Source organism: Oreochromis aureus, linkage group 12 (genome assembly GCF_013358895.1).
Source record: "Oreochromis aureus strain Israel breed Guangdong linkage group 12, ZZ_aureus, whole genome shotgun sequence".
NCBI classification, from domain to species: Eukaryota; Metazoa; Chordata; class Actinopteri; order Cichliformes; family Cichlidae; genus Oreochromis; species Oreochromis aureus.
Window position 1 is genome coordinate 245,547 of NC_052953.1, and position 16,773 is coordinate 262,319.

At 46.7% G+C, this 16,773-nt stretch overlaps 2 protein-coding genes across 5 annotated transcripts in view; both read right to left on the bottom strand.

The window, feature by feature from the left end:
- The window catches only part of LOC116316400 (disabled homolog 2-interacting protein-like), a 31,139-nt gene extending 28,900 nt beyond the window's left edge, over positions 1 to 2,239 (bottom strand). Inside the window, exons 1-3 of one of the 2 annotated variants that reach the window (XM_039621105.1) lie at positions 2,170 to 2,239; positions 1,735 to 1,853; positions 322 to 424 (exon numbers count right to left, since the gene is read on the bottom strand). In XM_039621105.1, coding sequence (XP_039477039.1) covers positions 322 to 424; positions 1,735 to 1,853; positions 2,170 to 2,230 — 283 coding nt within the window. In that variant the 5' untranslated portion in view covers positions 2,231 to 2,239. Of the gene's footprint in view, positions 1 to 183; positions 219 to 321; positions 425 to 1,734; positions 1,854 to 2,169 lie in introns of those variants that run through there. The other variant, XM_039621106.1, reaches the window with a different exon arrangement.
- A 3,065-nt stretch (positions 2,240 to 5,304) lies between these two features.
- On the bottom strand, positions 5,305 to 10,823 carry phf19 (PHD finger protein 19). Of its 3 annotated transcripts, XM_031734975.2 has the most exons (14): positions 10,566 to 10,823; positions 9,965 to 10,145; positions 9,797 to 9,878; positions 9,599 to 9,703; positions 8,237 to 8,331; positions 7,939 to 8,087; positions 7,766 to 7,861; positions 7,497 to 7,686; positions 7,350 to 7,417; positions 7,119 to 7,259; positions 6,980 to 7,040; positions 6,819 to 6,904; positions 6,632 to 6,712; positions 5,305 to 6,561 (listed from the first exon to the last, which is right to left on the bottom strand). In XM_031734975.2, exons 1-14 carry the CDS (start codon positions 10,616 to 10,618, stop codon positions 6,216 to 6,218), a joined length of 1,734 nt encoding a protein of 577 aa, XP_031590835.1. In that variant the 5' UTR covers positions 10,619 to 10,823; the 3' UTR covers positions 5,305 to 6,215. The 3 variants fall into 3 exon arrangements, with proteins under 3 accessions (XP_031590835.1, XP_031590834.1, XP_031590833.1); XM_031734974.2 differs by having other exon boundaries at positions 6,632 to 6,709; positions 6,980 to 7,259; XM_031734973.2 differs by having other exon boundaries at positions 6,980 to 7,259.
- Between the last annotated feature and the right edge of the window lie 5,950 nt (positions 10,824 to 16,773).

Here is a 16,773-nt window from a genome sequence, read left to right on the forward strand (position 1 = left end):
ACCTACAGTCTCTCCACCCTCTGAGCTCCTGGTGACCTAAGGAGTCATCTGCTATGTTGCAGTGGTAACTCAGATTATGAGATTAATAATGTGACATGATGTGATGAAGCAGACACTCTAATCCGGCTGCGCTCACACGAAAAACATACAAGCACTCGCCGCCGCTTCTTTTTCTTTTCTTACCACCGCAAGAGTCAAAGTCTGCGTCCATCATCTGTCCACCTGTCAGTCCACCTGTCTGTCTGTGTCTCAGTGCTCCTGTCTGTCTGTCCGTCTGTCTCCGTCTTCTGCAGCCGCTTGAACCCGTCTCGTCTTCCTTACCTTTGTGGGCGGGGCGAGAAGGTGCCGAGGTCACATGGAGCGTGTATCTAAGCAACCACACAGTGCAAGTCTCCGCCCTCTCTGTGAGGAGCAGAGGATGAACCTGAAGGAGGAGAGAAGGGAGAGAGGAGGAGTCGATGTTTTTCTTCTGAAACCACGATGCCTGACCTCTGACTGGATAAACGTGAATATTATAAAGAATCATAAAAAGATGTCAGTTACAGCTTGTCCCAAGCCCTGGCCCCGCCCCCAGCCCTGCCCCCGCTCCTGTCTAACAGTAGAGGTGTGCAGGTGAGTCACCGCTGCAGGACTGAAGATAAGCTCTCCCTGTGAACTCGCTGATCATGTGACCCTGAACACTTCCTGCTGAGTCTGAGGATGATGATTATGAGTCAATAAATATGAATGCTAGGCGTCTTTGCTTCGTTCTGATGGCGCTGCACACCTGACACACCTGGACTCTGAAGCTCTCACCTGAAAGCAGCTGTTTGTCATCGAATCACAGTGTGTGTGTCTGTGTGTGTGTCTGTGGGTGTGTCTGTGGGTGTGTGTGGGTGTGTGTGTGTCTGTGTGTGTGTGTGTCTGTGTGTGTGTGTTAGTGTGAGTGTGTGTGTAGGTGTGTGTGTCTGTGGGTGTGTGTGTCTGTGTGTCTGTGTGTGTGTCTGTGGGTGTGTGTGGGTGTGTGTGTGTCTGTCTGTGTGTGTGTGTGTGTGTCTGTGTGTGTGTTAGTGTGAGTGTGTGTGTAGGTGTGTGTCTGTGGGTGTGTGTGTGTGTGTGTGTGTGTGTGTGTGTGTGTGTAGTGTGAGTGTGTGTGTAGGTGTGTGTGTCTGTGGGTGTGTGTGTCTGTGTGTGTGTGTGTCTGTGTGTGTGTCTGTGGGTGTGTGTGTGTGTGTGTGTCTGTGTGTGTCTGTGTGTGTGTGTTAGTGTGAGTGTGTGTGTAGGTGTGTGTCTGTGGGTGTGTGTGTCTGTGTGTGTGTGTGTCTGTGTGTGTGTGTGTGTCTGTGTGAGTGTGTGTGTAGGTGTGTGTGTCTGTGTGTGTGTGTGTGTGTGTGTGTGTCTGTGTTAGTGTGAGTGTGTGTGTAGGTGTATGTCTGTGGGTGTGTGTGTCTGTGTGTGTGTGTGTGTCTGTGTGTCTGTGTGTGTCTGTGTGTGTGTGTGTTAGTGTGAGTGTGTGTGTAGGTGTGTGTGTCTGTGGGTGTGTGTGTCTGTGTGTCTGTGTGTGTCTGTGTGTGTGTGTTAGTGTGAGTGTGTGTGTAGGTGTGTGTCTGTGGGTGTGTGTGTCTGTGTGTGTCTGTGTGTGTGTGTGTTAGTGTGAGTGTGTGTGTAGGTGTGTGTCTGTGGGTGTGTGTGTCTGTGTGTCTGTGTGTGTGTCTGTGTCTGTGTGTGTGTGTCTGTGTGTGTGTGTGTGTATACCTCCAGGTCGTCCAGCATTAGTAAGCGTGATTCTGATAGGATACAGAACATTTTACTCCAGATGTCAGGTTCCGTCCTCCGGCCACAGGACAGCCAATGGATGGGGGCGGTCTTCAGCTCTGTGACATCATCACAGCAGCATTATGATATGTTTATGCAATTCCTGCTTTCTTCAGACTGGACAGATCGCTAATGAAGCGTGTTAGCTCTCGTTAACACTGTGGGACACAGACCACGATACCCTCGCACCTTCCACACAGGTGACCCTTTAGGGTGAACCTGATGGTAAAGACATCACATGACCTGGTGGCTGATCAGAGGTTAAATATTCGCTCGGTCGCTTAAATGAAGCTCCACCCTCTGACCTCACAGACAGACGGGCACCTAGGTAACGTGCATGTGACCTCAGCTGTGTGAAACTCTGTTTCTACTCACCAATCATGTTCATCCAACCCAGGTGCTGACACCTGGACAGGTGTTTCACCAGCTGCTCCATAGCAGGGAGGCAGGGAGACACACCTGAGACAGACAGGTAGAAACAGAAGAGTCAGTTTGTACCTGACAGTTATGGCCAGGACTCATGAAGTATCAGTGGTACACAACTTCCTGCAAAGCTTTGGCTCCATCCTCAACTGTTCATTGGTCTCACGCTGAGCATTCACAGAAGAAGTCATGCACAGGTGCACGCACGTGTCACGGTAACCGTGGTGATCTGACTGTAAATAATGTTTGAGTCCATCTCAACCTGAGCTCACACTGGAATATGGAGCCGCTAAATCTCTCTGCTGATGAGAACCTGCTGCTGTATGTCAATAACAGCACATCCTCCTGTGACTGTGATGTCACAATCAGCGTCACTCTGAGACAGGATATTTCTAATTTTACAGATGTTGCGCAAATGGAAGAAAGCAGTCTTACATATTTGTTTAATATGTGCATTGAAGGACATGTCCTGGTCAAAAATGACTCCAAGGTTCCTCACAGTGTTACTGGAGGCCAAGGTAATGAACAGAAGTGGTCCTAGCACTGGACCCTGTGGAACTCCATAATAACCTTAGTGTGTGACGAGGACTCTCCAGTTACAAGAACAGACATTCACAAATATCCCACAGCTCCGGTGGAAACTAAATACAGGAGCAAAACACATAGACTGATGTGATTCGGGTTCATGTTAGGGGTGTGTGTGTGTGTGTCAGTGTTGTGCATGCTGGTGTGCTGACACCATGTGGCGTGCACAGTGTGGGCTGGTGGTCTGCCGGTCATTCCGAGAGCGTCTTTGCGCTCAGTAAGTCCCGTTTGAGCACATTGGCACATCCCAAGACCAAAAACAGAGGTGAGGCTATTACTGGCAGTTTGTCCCGAGCTTTGCAGATCTGACCATCCCCTTAACTTAACTCACCCAAAAGCTTTTGTCCCAGCAGGTAGGGGGGAAGCCTGCTACTGCACAAGGAAAACAGAGTGCTGGGCAATCCAGAGGGCGGTGGATCCCTGTTAGGATCACGCTGCAGTGACCTGACTGATACTGTACGGCTGTGCTGTTAGGATAGTAATGTGTTTGCTGTTCATTTTAGGGCAAAATTCGTTTGTTGCTTGGTTGCTTTGGCCTTGTTTTCCTTCTCTTTTCTTTCTTTTGTTTCTCTTCCTCATCCCCTTTAAATGTGGGCCCTGCTTTAAGTTTAGGGGTTAACATTAACGGTGCAGGTACGAAGCTGGTGGTACGAGGAGCACTTAGCTAGTATGGGACGAGAGCAGGGGGCTTAGGGGTGCTGTTCGATGCAACCTGCTGGGGTGATATTGGTACTGTGTTAGTTTTCTTTACATCGTGGCATGTTATTGTATTTTATTTCTTGGGTGGGGTTGGTATTCATGTTTTGTTGTTGTTATTGTTGTTTTTGTCCCCTTCCTTCCACTTTCCCTCAAACCACCTATTTGTTCCTTCAATGACAGATAGTGTTTTTCAAGTGTGGCACAGAAAGGGTCTAAAATCTTTTGCAGATGATTTTAGGCCCTTGCAAATTGTCCTTTTTATACGTAGAAGGACAATTTGCACGTTTTTCTCAATTATCCACCAAATTTTTCATTGCTGCTGCTCAGTTTCTTCGTTGTTTACACGTCAGACACTACGTGCAGACTATGTCAGTACAATTCCCCCCAAAACCTCCAGACAATCCAGTAGATGATGTTTTAATGGTCAGTCCAACCTCCAGGGGCATAATATCATCCTTGTACAATCTAATCTCCCACTTACAATGTTCTTCAGTAGCTGCCATCAAATCTAAATGGGAACAAGACGTAACTTTCATATCACAGATGACCTGTGGGACTCTGTCCTCCGCCAAGTTCACAATATATTGATGTGTGCTCGACACAGCTCGCTGGAGCGTATACACCCTGAGGTGGACCCAGCCTGTAGGGGGTGCTCCTGGTACATTACTTTATATGTACTGATCCTGTCCTTCATTGGCCAATGTTTGGAACTCTGTTTACCAAACAATGTCTGAAGTCCTCAAATTACACCAGAGCCACTCTGTGCTACGTTTGATGCGCCCAGGACCTGAAGCTGGCCAACTCCAGACTCAGACTGTTAAACTTTTCATTACTGCTGACCAGGCGAGCTACCTGACCCCCTCCCGCATGTGCAATGAGTAAAAGATACAATGTCCTGCTTTGTTTAGTTCAGTTCTTTGTTGTTTAAATTCTGAAGTACTTTGTTATACGTTGCACTGAAACCTTTGTCTAATGAAAGGACAGGATGAAATAGAAAATGCAGTTAGAAGGAACATTTACACGATCTGCTCCACGTTTATTATATTGATGTTTTCATGAATGGTCAGATGGTCTGCCGCTATGAATTATGGGACAGCATTCTCTCCTCCCCATTCATAAAGGATGCTCTGCTAAGGGAAGCATTGAAGTTTCTTTGCGTAGTGTTTGGAGAACTGGAACAGCTCTGGTTATGGCCACCATGCAGATACATCTCTCAGTGAGGAACCTTCCTGAGCAAAAAGGGTCGTTTGGAACGCACCCCGTATCTCCCTTAGACTGTGCTGCTTTAAATCAGGTCCCTGATTTAAGGGAAAACATGAGCTGGACCTCATGTCTGACCTCAGGCAGGCGTAAAGAAACACAGAGAGCAGGTACACAAACACAAAGTATGGACAGGTGAAGAAGCTTACAGGTAGATGCAGGTGGTCTCCTCTGCTGTCAATCTGTCACATCACCACGTTACCCATCTGTCTGAATACCTGTGCGAGTGCTGGGACCCTCAGGACAACGAAACAGATGTATCTGAACACTCATGCAGGTTTCTCTGCCTTTTAACACCTTAACTGGATTATCAGATTACCTGCACTAGTCTCACTCACACTCACACACACACACACACACACCTGTATGCCTGCCTTTGTGAGGACTCTCAGTAACATGAAAGCTCCCCATGACCCTATAAACCAGGACCCATAAACTTAGACCTGGAGCCAGGTGTGGACTGACTGTAACACTCACAGGTTTTCACAAACCCAGGTTTCCATGCATCTCTGCCTCTCAGACACACACAGAAACACAGAAAGGTCAAAGGTCAGAAAACATTTGTTTTTAATCCAGAGAAAGCTGGCAGCTGATTGGTCAGCTGGAGAGGAAAACAGCAAACAAACAGTCACATGATCAAAACAAGCACTTAACAGGCCAATAGGAGCAGAACATATCTTAAAGTGACAGAGTGCCAGTTTAACGTCTCAGAGACTGTTAGCACTATTAGCATCCCTCATTCACAAATATGGGCTGCATTAGCTTCAAGCTAGGAGAAACACTGATCGGAGGCTCAGATTGATCACCAGCAGACGCACTTTGGTGTTTGCATAGACGTCGAATGGGATGCTCTGCAGGTGAGATCATGTGATAGAGTGAGAACACTGCACAGTTGAGGAAGGGGCAGATAAACATGTGACTAAGTGCTTCTGTTCAGGTACACAACATGAAAACTTCAGGGGAGGGAGGGGGCAAGAGAGGCAGGGTGCTGTCTGACAGCCAGGGGAACTCTGAGTGTTTTACAAATCAGAGCAAAAGAAGAAGAACTCCACCAGTGTGACATCATTACAACCAGGAAAACAACTAATCAGTGTGTGAGGCTGCAAACATGGTGGAGGTGGGAGGAGTCAGACGGGAGCTCTGTGTGTCTCTTTGGCTGCATTTAAACACTTTTTAAACTAAAAACTATTTTTTCCAGGATCGGGTTCAGCTTTGATTCCTGATTCCTCAAAACCTACCAGCCAGCTGGGGATATACAGCCCAAATGTTTAACGGGGACAAGGAGAGCCTGGTGGTTTAACGGGGATCCAAATGTTTAACGGGGACACGGGGAGCCCAGGTGGTTGCTGGGCCACAGTGTCAGTTCAGGTTTGAACCAATAAGCATCTCACCAGCAGCAAGTGCAGAGGAAGAGGAATCAAAGCTTCTAACACCACCTGGACCTTGATAACGTCCTAATAAGGGGTCGTCCCCTCCCACTCCAGCAGGTACTGGACCGTCCCCTGAGGGGTGATGCGGCGAGCCAACACCTGGTAGCGCTCGCCATTGGTTAGCCTACCCGCCACTCCAAAGTAAGAGGAGATGGAGGAGTGGAGGTGGGAGTTGTCAGACGGCAGCGGTGAGTGGTCTGACAAGAAATGGGAGGAGTCTGTGGTCAGGTGGGTGTGGTTTGTAGCTTCCTGGTTCCCAATGATGCCAGAAGGCTCTTCCCCTCCAAGCTCCTCCCCTGCCTCACTGCGATTGGCCCACTGGCTGTAGGTGTTCCGGGGTAACTTCCTCTTTCTGCTGCCCATCCTTCTCCTGAAGACAGAGGTCAAAGGTCAGAGATCAAAAGCCTAGGGTCGGTGAGTCAGGTGTTCACTCAGCTCACCTAAAGTGGTAGGAGGAGGCAGAGCCAGAGGTGGAGGCATCGGTGGAGTCCTGATCAATGCTGACGGCTCTGCTGGAGCTGCTGAGGAAGAACAGCAACGTCATAGGTGTGCCACCGTATGACGTGAACGGGAAAGCAAAGGTAAGCAAAGCATCAATCAGAACGCCGAGTCCAGCGCTGATCTCACCTCTTCAGGCTCTGTAGCTCATCCAGCGTGAAGTCAAAAATGTTGGCCATGTGGTGGTTGGCGGTCCAGCTGCAGGTCAGCTCGTTCTACGGGTAGAAGGTCACAGTCAGCGTGATGCATTAACAACTTTAGAAACCACAGAAGAAGAAAATGAGCCTCACATTAGGAATGGCATCCTCGAGGAGCCACTTGGACTTCCTCTTTCTCCTCTCAGCTGAGCCGCTGAAGAAACAGAAACAAACACCACGGTTACGCTTTGTCCAACCACAGGCGGTGAGGGCTGGCAGCAAGAGGTCATACCTGCTAGCCGTCTTCTTCCTTGCCCCGCCCCCATCATTCTGAGCACGCTCAGGAAAGAGCTTGGAGGGAGGATTAGGAGGGACCCTGGTCCTCAGACGAAAGATGCACTTCCTCTTTTTGATTTCCTTCCCGCACAGAAACCTGAACACACACACACACGTTGAGCACACACATCCTGTGCTCATGTTACACACGTGTCATCGTGACGGCCTCACTCTGATTGGTCCTTACTTGCTCTTGTACTTGTTGAGTGCGTCGAGCAGGTGCTGCCCCCTCTCTGCTGGGGGGGTGTTGGACAGCTGAGCAAACACACAGAGGGTCAAATACACACAGGCGCACCACTTGATCTCAGCGTACCTGGCTCAGGTGTGTTATTACCTTCCCAAGCTGCAGGTGGTCCCAGTGGGTAGAGACGAAGGTAAGGATCTCATCCAGTTCGAAATACTTCTTCTTGCTGCAGATGGACAGGTTGTAGAGCACCAGGTGGACCAGGTCCACCCACCTGAGGGACAGGCGCCGCACGCACTCTGAGCCCTTATTACACACCGCGCACACAAACAGGTAGAACCTGCAGGAGGACAGGAAGTCAGAGCCATATCGGGGAAAGGCAGCAGGGGGCGGGGGCAGAGCAGGGGGTGGAGCCTCACCTGTCTCCAAACATCATTGCTTCCTGCAGGCACTGAGTGCACGCCTCATGGAACCACTGTTGACACCTGAAGCACTGCAGCATCTTCAGGTACCACCTGCACACAAAGGTAATGCACACAGGTGAATCAAGTAACGGCCAACCACACCTGCAGCTCTCATCAGGCCAACTTACTCTCCAGGGCCACCGCAGTAACAGTAACACTGCTGCTGATTGGTCCGGTGCTGCGAGTCCCAGTCCAGGGCCTCCAGCTCGTACGGCAGCACCTGTTTCATCACACTCAGGGCTTTGGCTATCACACCTTTCCTCAGAGCCCCGCCCTTCTGTGGGACGCACAGGTGCAGAGACACAAGTCAGAGGCAGGCGACACACACACACACAAACACACACACACACAAGTGTGAGAGAGAGAGACACACACACAAATGAGAGAGAGACACACACACACACACACAGGTGAGAAGCATCGTACCCGGACCGCCAGAGCAAAGACGCAGCGTCTGCAGAACCACGGAGTCAGGGCGCCGCTGCCCTCTACTGGAGGAATGTGACACTGCTGGTGGAAACCTGACAGACAGGTGATGGTCAGAGCCCAGGATTCACCATGGCAACAGATAAACAAAGAGCACTCGGTCATCGTCACGGGCATTCGATTCATTCAGGTTTTCATTCAGATCGCATGAAGGTGAATCCTGATGTGACCTTTGACCTTAAATCTGATCATCAGAAAGCATTTCTGCCTTTACTGCAAACAGAGTCTGCTCTAATGTTTCTACTATCAGCTTCACTCTGAGCTTCTGTTAAAGGTCAGAGGTCATTCACATCCGTGAGCTAACACATTAGAAGTATCAGCAGTTATGGAGGAGTTCCACCTCCTGAGAAAATGCTGATGTCACAGCAAGCCCGTCCAATAAACCCCACCCTCAAACACCATGCAGTAGGGCTGGGCGATATATCGAGATTTTAAATATATCGATATATTTTTTTATACGAGATATGAGATGTGACAATATGTTACTACGTTATGTTACAATTATACTTCTGGAGCCGCAAGTTTGCCTCTCTTTCATCCACTTTTGTCTCTACGCAGCGTTACTCTGCCTCGCCTCTCCTTCACTGAACACAACTCCCCCATTGCTTCACCTGCAGGCAATGACAAGATGCACACGGCAGCTATCAAAGAGGAGCTGCTCGGTAAAAAGAAAACATTTGGAGATTACTATTTTAGTGCTGTTAGCGTTAATCTCGTTAAAATGACGTTAACGGCATAACTGTGGCAAATATCCGTTAGCAAGTTACCGCGGATCGCCCCGTGCGTGGGGCTGGACGGCGTCAATGTGACGCGTTAACGAGCTAACCGGGCTAACGCGTTGACACTGTGCAGTTCACGCAACTCCAGGCTGTCAGACTTTGTTATTATGCTCAGCGTCTTTTAGTTTACATTTTGACTTCACAATTGTGAGCTTTTTGCTATGCACAAAAACAACGGTGTTTTGTTTTATTTTATTTATGGAGCATTATTATTTAATAAATGCTGATAAATGTTAAACAAACGCTGTATGTTGATAAAAGTGCCTGTGTGAGATCTGGGACACAGTGTGACTAAGAACTCTCTTTTTGTTCTTACTTTATAGCTTTAAAAAATATCGAGATATATGCCGTATATCGCCATCCAGCTAAAGAATACCGAGATATGAATTTTGGGCCATATCGCCCAGTCCTACCATGCAGTCAGTTTTAGCTTTGCAGGTGTGACCCTCAGTTTGACCTGCAGAAAGCCCACAGGCAGGTGTTCCTAATAAACTGCTCCTGTGTGTGTGTGTGTCAGACTCACCGATCCCACACTTTCCACAGATCAGGATCTGGTTTGTTTGGGTGCTGGAGTTTGGGTCCACCTCCTGGCACATAGAGCAGCGAGGCTCCTCCCCCGGTACTCCAGCTGCATTAGGATTGGACAAAAGAAGCAGATCACAGACATGATGCACCTGTCTTGCTCTCTCTAGCTTTCTCTCACTCCACCCGTCTGTCTCACCGTGCTGGATGTCCTTCCAGAGGACCCAGAACTTAGAGTTGTCCTCAAAAGTGACGAAGCAGCTCTGCCTAGGGGGACTCACCTATGCACCAATCAGAACACAGAAACTCAGCCAATCACGATGAGCATGATGATGCTGCAGTGGGTGTCAGGTGAGCACACGCTTACCCGTTGGATCTTTCCCAGGTAGTACAGTCCATCTGACCAACGACAGAGCACGAACTGACCCACGCTCAGACTGGACTCCACCCCGTCAGGTTCGGAGACACGCCCCCCTTCACACCCTCCGCCCCCTGGAGACACCTGATGCTCCAGACCGCAGAAGTCTTCGATCAGGTCCTCATACATCCTGCAGAGAGACAGACAGATGGTCTGTGATTCATTCCTGAACTGCGCGGTGGTTTGGAGGAGGGCTGACATGCGCAGTGCGTCCTCCCATCACATACCGTTAACAGAGCTCTAACCATCCAGTAACTACCCACCACACCCTAACGGGTTAACTAACGGAAAAGAGCTGATAAAGCGCGATAACCGACCGGAGTAATGAGTAAACCGGGCCATGAAATCCTAAACGATAACCCGGTAACACCCCGTAATAATTCACGTTAAGAGGGCCAGCTCACAGACAAACACTTGCACACAGTGATGAACTGACCCGGGTTAAATTCAGGGGTCTCAACAACTCTGTGACCCGGGCTAAACTAACGGGCCACACTAAATCCCAGGGCTAAATCAGAGCGGATCAGCGCAGAGAGGCAAGCCGTGATACCTGCACTGATCCGGGCTGTGCCTCCTTTCTGCCGGTCCTCCCGCTGCTGGCATCCCAGGACAGAAGGTCGTTGAATCGGTGCTTCTTCAGGCTGTCTGTCTGTCTCTGTCCGTCTCCCTGTCTGTCTCCCTTACGTCTGTCTGTCTGTCTGTCTGCTGCTGCTGCTCTCCGCGGCGCTAAACTTCAAACTTACTCCGGCGCCATTTTTCACTTTTCCCGCGAATCACAGCACGGCTTTTTTCCTTATCGTTCCGTCATCACGCCGCAGCGCCTACCCTAACTGTGATTGGCTGTTGCGTTGAAGCGTGTGGGATGCTGCGCTGTGATTGGCTGTGAGAGGAAAAAAAATAGTTTTACCGCGAGATTTTTTCTGAGCGAGATTTCTTGTGTAGCGGCCCCGCAGCTGTTCTTCCTACACGCTACTGATCTACACCCTATGACTCCACCTCTCTGCGAGCTGAACAACATCTGTGACCGCTGTTTCTGAGTGTGCAGTTCTGACTTTTATTCTCTGACAAACGTTTCAGGTTGTACTAAATATATAAAGATAATATATAAATAAAAATAATTTTGTTACACACAGATTAAATGCAACTAAATCACATGATGTTTAATCTCATTGAATTAAAGAGATTTCTACTACAACATTTAGCATAAAGCAATAATTAATAGCACTTCCTGTAATGCAGTTAAAATTAGCCCAACTTTGATTTTCAAACATCAAAACAATGAATCAGCCAACATCCTGGACACTGCACAAGTTGTTTTGTTATTTAATTAGATTTTTAAAATATGATATATCGCGGTCTCTGTCCAGACAAAGGGGTGGTGAAAAGCCATCAATGTGCAGCGCGCTGTCGTCGTCGCTGTTGTTTAACCACGATTACGTGAATGCCAGAACGGAGGCAGTTCTGTACTCATGCAGGTGGTTGACGCAGGCTTGTAGCTCGTCCAGCTTGGAGCGGAGAGACTGCACATTAGCAAGGATAATAGACGGGAGCGCTCGTTGTTTGTGTGTCTCCCTCTTTCGTCTGGCTCTCACCCCACTCTTCTTTAATCCTCTCCTGGTTACCTTGTTATTGTGAGTTTTTCTATTTCCGTGTCCACGGAGTATTTCCTCGGGAAAGTAGTCCGTGGAAGCGGAGCGGAAAAGTCGGAGGCTTTATTTAAATTGTATATTTATTTGTTGGATAATTTAAACCTTTAATAATCTTAATAAAGTCTCAGATTTAAACATTCTGAAACCAACTTCTTGTCACTGTCATGGTCCCAGGACTTCTGACCTGATGTTTTGAGTTTTGACATTCTGTATTAAGTTCTTTTGTATTCTTAAGATCTCTAGGTTTTCTGTTCAGTATTAGGGTTTGTTAGATTTCCCCCCTGTGTTGTCCTCTGTGTGACCGTGTATATAGTGATTTCAGTTATTGTGCTTTGCTTCCACTCCTTGTGTCCCGTGTTTTCCTCTTTCCATCGTGTTCTCTCTCTCTGCCTCTCTCGGCTGTCTCTGTGTACCCTCTGTGTTATGTTTAAGGTCCGCATCTTGGCATCAGCATTTTCAGTTTTGTGTCCTCCCCGTTCTGTCATGTGTAATTGTCCTCAGCTGTGTTTCCCGTTTGCTTCCACTTCCCTCGTTACCTTCTGTATATTTATGTTAGCGTCCCCCTTTGTTCCGTGTCGCGTCATCCCTCATGGTTGTGTGCGTTTCCTTGTGTCTCCTCTGTCTCTAGCTTTTAGGTTCTCCCAGTATAGTGTTGTATCGCTCCCTGTGTTCCTGTTAATAAAGCCGTGCCTATTGAGTGTATCCCCGTGTGTCTTGAGTCATGCGTTTGGGTCCTCTCCTGCTTAAACACAACCGAAACCTGACAGTCACGTTGGTCGTGTCCAAATTCATGGGCTGCATCCTCGTGAGGCCGCATTTGTAGGCCGATTACGTCACAGCGACGCGCCGAAGGCTGTCCAAATTCGTAGACTCCTCCGAATGCAGCCGACTAATGCGTCCTCCTTTTCCCCGAATTTGAAGGATGGGTCGGGTGTGTCCTTCGTGGCCCACCATATCCCAGAATTCATAGCGCGGCCCAGCCAAACTCCAGTTTCCAACAATGGCGGCTGCTACTAAGTTTTAAAATTACTCTTATTAATCTTTCTGGGTCACAAAATAAACTTTTAACATATTTTCAGGCAAGAATGTAGCTGTGTAAACTTCAAATATCTGCTCGGTTTATCAAGATATCGCATATTTGCAAAAGTGCTTCGACGTTTTCGGAGACGTCTGTTACCCACCAGCTCGATAGCTATCTGGGAGGTCGAGGGTCACTGGAACTGCTGAGAACAGCGAACTCCCGGCACATCATTTTCAGATCACCGCGGACTTTTGCTACTCTGGTTAAACGTCATATATAAGTCACTTAGACAACCTAAAAATGATATTGTTTGGCTGTTTTCAGTGTTTTATTTGTTCGTGAGTAAATCGGTTTGGCTGAGATTAAAGTTATTAGATTAGATTAGATAAAATAAAACTTTATTAATCCCCCGGGTGGTTTTCACACAGCTGAATAAACGTCAAACAGAAAACTGATTAAACAGAAGTGTGAGACGGTCGAGAGTTTACGCCAGTGTCCTGTTATATTTTACATAGCAAGGAGCAGACGGCCGAGTTTATTAAACTCCACCGAGACAGCGGTGACGTTAATCAGAAGGCTAGACCGTCCAATTTCACAGCCGTTTACTTCCGGCCTACCCGACCTTCTGAGGACCCGGCCCACGTAGACCGCGAAGGCCGGGTCCTCAGGAGGATGCAGCCCATGAATTTGGACACGACCTTTGTATTGAAGTTCCATTTATAATCAACATGAATGTATCTATAGTTCAGCCACAGGTGCAGTCTCTCACTCAAACAACACATTTCTTTTGCATTCAGACACAGAAGCTGGTGTGTTGCAGTATTTTATAGATGGTTTGTTTCCATGACTGCCTGAAGAAAGTCTTTAACTTCCCTTCAGTACAGTGGCAGTGGATGTGGGTTGGAGACGCAATGAGCCTGAACCTGCAGGTGACCATCTTCACTGACCACACCAACTGTGACAAAGGACTCATCTCTCCTGGTGAAGAGAAGAAACTATAAAGCCAAACTACACTTTTACCATTTCACAGGCCACTCATCTGGTTTATGGACTTTCACAACAAAACTTGTGTCTAAACACATTTTTAACAATACACATACTACTGTTATTACTATTATTTAAATGTGATTAAACAGAAATGTTGGTTTAATGTAAAACCAGTTGTTGCTAAAGATTTGACATTAACAGATGTTTGACTGTGTCGACTGATCTGTGCGAGGGAGGAGGAACACGTGACATTTACAAACCACATCGTTGTGTCCTTCTGCTGAAGAAGGGGGCTGCCTGTTGTCTATTTCTCTGCAAATCATTCGATGATGAAATAAAACAAAATAAAAAGAACATTTCATCTGTTTTTTTTTTTTTTTACATTTTTCAGGTGTTTCTCTGACCCAAGATTCAGTCTCTCAATCCAGTTCTTTGTTTTTGTCTAAAACCAAAAAGGAAATCAAAAACTAACTAACTGATCATTTGAGTTGTACTTACATCCACAGCTGGGTGACTTTCGTATATAAAAGTCCAACAGTAACATAAGCTGTCAGATAATAAAGTAAAATAGAAAATATAGTGAAGCAACGATAAGAGAGCTTTAAAGGGAAGCCAAAACTAAAGCAGGCCACCTGTGAGTTACTTAACTACTTAAGTACAGTATAGAGTAAATGTACTTAGTTAGATTCCACCACTAACATTTCCAGCTTACTTATTTTTTCTAATTTAAACCAACTCAGATGCCGAGGTCCAGGCAGCATCATCGTGTGACTGGGAATGATCCCAAACCTGGGTAGAATAAACTGACCTTGGGGAGATTTTACACTTTGTCCTTCCTGCTACACTTGCTCTGCAGCTTCTTTTCCTTTACTGATTTTATGGACTGCTTCCTGTGAGGTGCAGGACCAGTCTGCAGAGCAGGATAAACCATGTTTCCTCATCTTGTCAAAGGGCACAAAGTGGGACTTTACTTAGATTTATTTATTCCATATGACTGCATCATTTCCCCGTACTCTCCCCTCCCAAAGAGATCGCCACTAAGAGAAATCAGTCTGTAACACTACTGTGAAAAGAAAGTGCTTTATTGTTGTTTTGCTTCTTTCATCTGGAAATGTCCAAGCTAACCGCGGTCCAGACCGCAAATGTTGGAGTACGGTCATGGTCCTGGGTCGGTGACCCAGTGTTTGAGTTTTGTACTTTTAGTTTTTGGTTCCATCATGGTTGTTGGTTTAATCACTGTTTCTGCCTCAGTATGTCTAGCTCTTTAGTATTTCCTGAGTTCTAGTTTTAGATTTTGTTATGCGGCTTCCCTGTGTTCTGTGTTTCCTGTTTTACTTTGAAGGTGCATGTCTTGTATTTTGTTTTGCTTCCTCCCTGTCTTGTCATGTTTAATTAGGTTGAGCCGTGTCTCCACCCTGTGCTCGTTTTCCTGCTTGTCGTCCCCGGTGTAACCACTGCTCTCTGTGGTGGCAGATTTCTTTTCTCATATATTAATCACATATATAATTATATCACATTAGTTATAGTAATATCACTTTCTCACTTTATTCACATACACTCTCATACACTTTCACTGTATTGCCAAATGCAGAGGTCACTGTGAGAAAGTGTGTATACACCTGCGCAGCGCTAACATTTACATTCTCTTTTCTACAGCAGAGGGTTCATCATGTGATCTGACTCTGTGATTTATAGGACATACCACAGGTTAATTTTTTTTTCTCACAGAATTACTGAGTGAAGGCAACTGATTACAGGTTATATGTTGGTTATGCAATTACACTATGTTGTTGAGAAAATGTTGGAGAAAATGTGAATACAGTGTCAAACATACTGTGTTTGAAACCAGTATTACCTCTTTTACAGCAGAGTGTTAACTTTATGATCTTTTTGCAGCACCTCTGGAATCTGTTGACCCAGGAAAACCCCCAGGATGCTTCATATGTTTTGCTAATGTTTGTTTCTCTCTAAGAGTGCTTGTGAAGGATTCAGCACAGACATACAAGTGATGTTAGAGTAGTGCAGTGACTGTGTGACATTTTTAGTGTTGGGCTCATTATCTGATTACTGTTGAGCTCATAGTGATGAAAAGTGTGAGTGACATTGCTTAAGGAAAGTCACTGGTTACAGTAATGTTCAATAAACACATGGGATGATCCATGTCTGGGGCAAATTATGGCAATAATTGTGGTTTGATGATTTGAGAAAACCTGCACATGATACTTGTCTTTGATGCTGAATACTTTATTACTCTTATGATCTACAATTGTTTGCAAGTGTGAAGTTTGATTTGCCTTCCAGATCTTGTTTTCCAGGCAATGATGGTGTGTATGCAGGCTCCTGGCGGAGCCAGGTGTTAAGCAAACTTAATATGCAAAACACACTGACATCTTTTATTAAGGGTTACAGGTCCAGAGTGGAGCTACTCCGGAGGAGACGCCCTGATGTTGCACTGGAAATGATCTAACTAACCTTTTTCTTTGAGAAAGGAGCCTAGTTCTGATGAGTTGACTCATGGGAGTGTGCATGCGTCAAGAGGAGGGATTCCAGGTTTAACATGAAACAATGCTTTCTGTTTTCCATGAGTTTTTCATGATGATTTTCTCAATGGCTTTTTACTGTGACTTGTGAGATTAACATGTTATGGACAGGTATTAAACCTCTACAGGTGGTACACCCATGTTCAGATGAGGGTTTGAAAACCTATAAGTGAAGTTCACTAAAGTGAAAGGAAAAATGTGGATTGATGTTGGTTGATATGTTTTCCAAATGGTTAGAAGTTTTTCCTTCTAGTAAGGAGATACAGGTGCAGTGGCCAGAGTATTGCTGGAAGAAATCATCCCAAGGGTGGAATCTCCAGACTGAGACTGAGACTGGGTGCTGATCAGAAGTCTTCAGAGACCCAGCGAGAAGTAGGAAACACTCATGGCATAGCTGACAGCCCAGGCAGTGGTTGAGGTCAAAGGTCGTGCGGTTTGGGGCCCTACTAGTCATTATGAGAAGATTCCAGAACCACAGCAATAACCATAAAGCTGCATTGGAACGAGAGGGTGAGGGGTGAAAAGAGCGCCCTCCTCCAACAAGAGCGTGCCAAGCTCCAA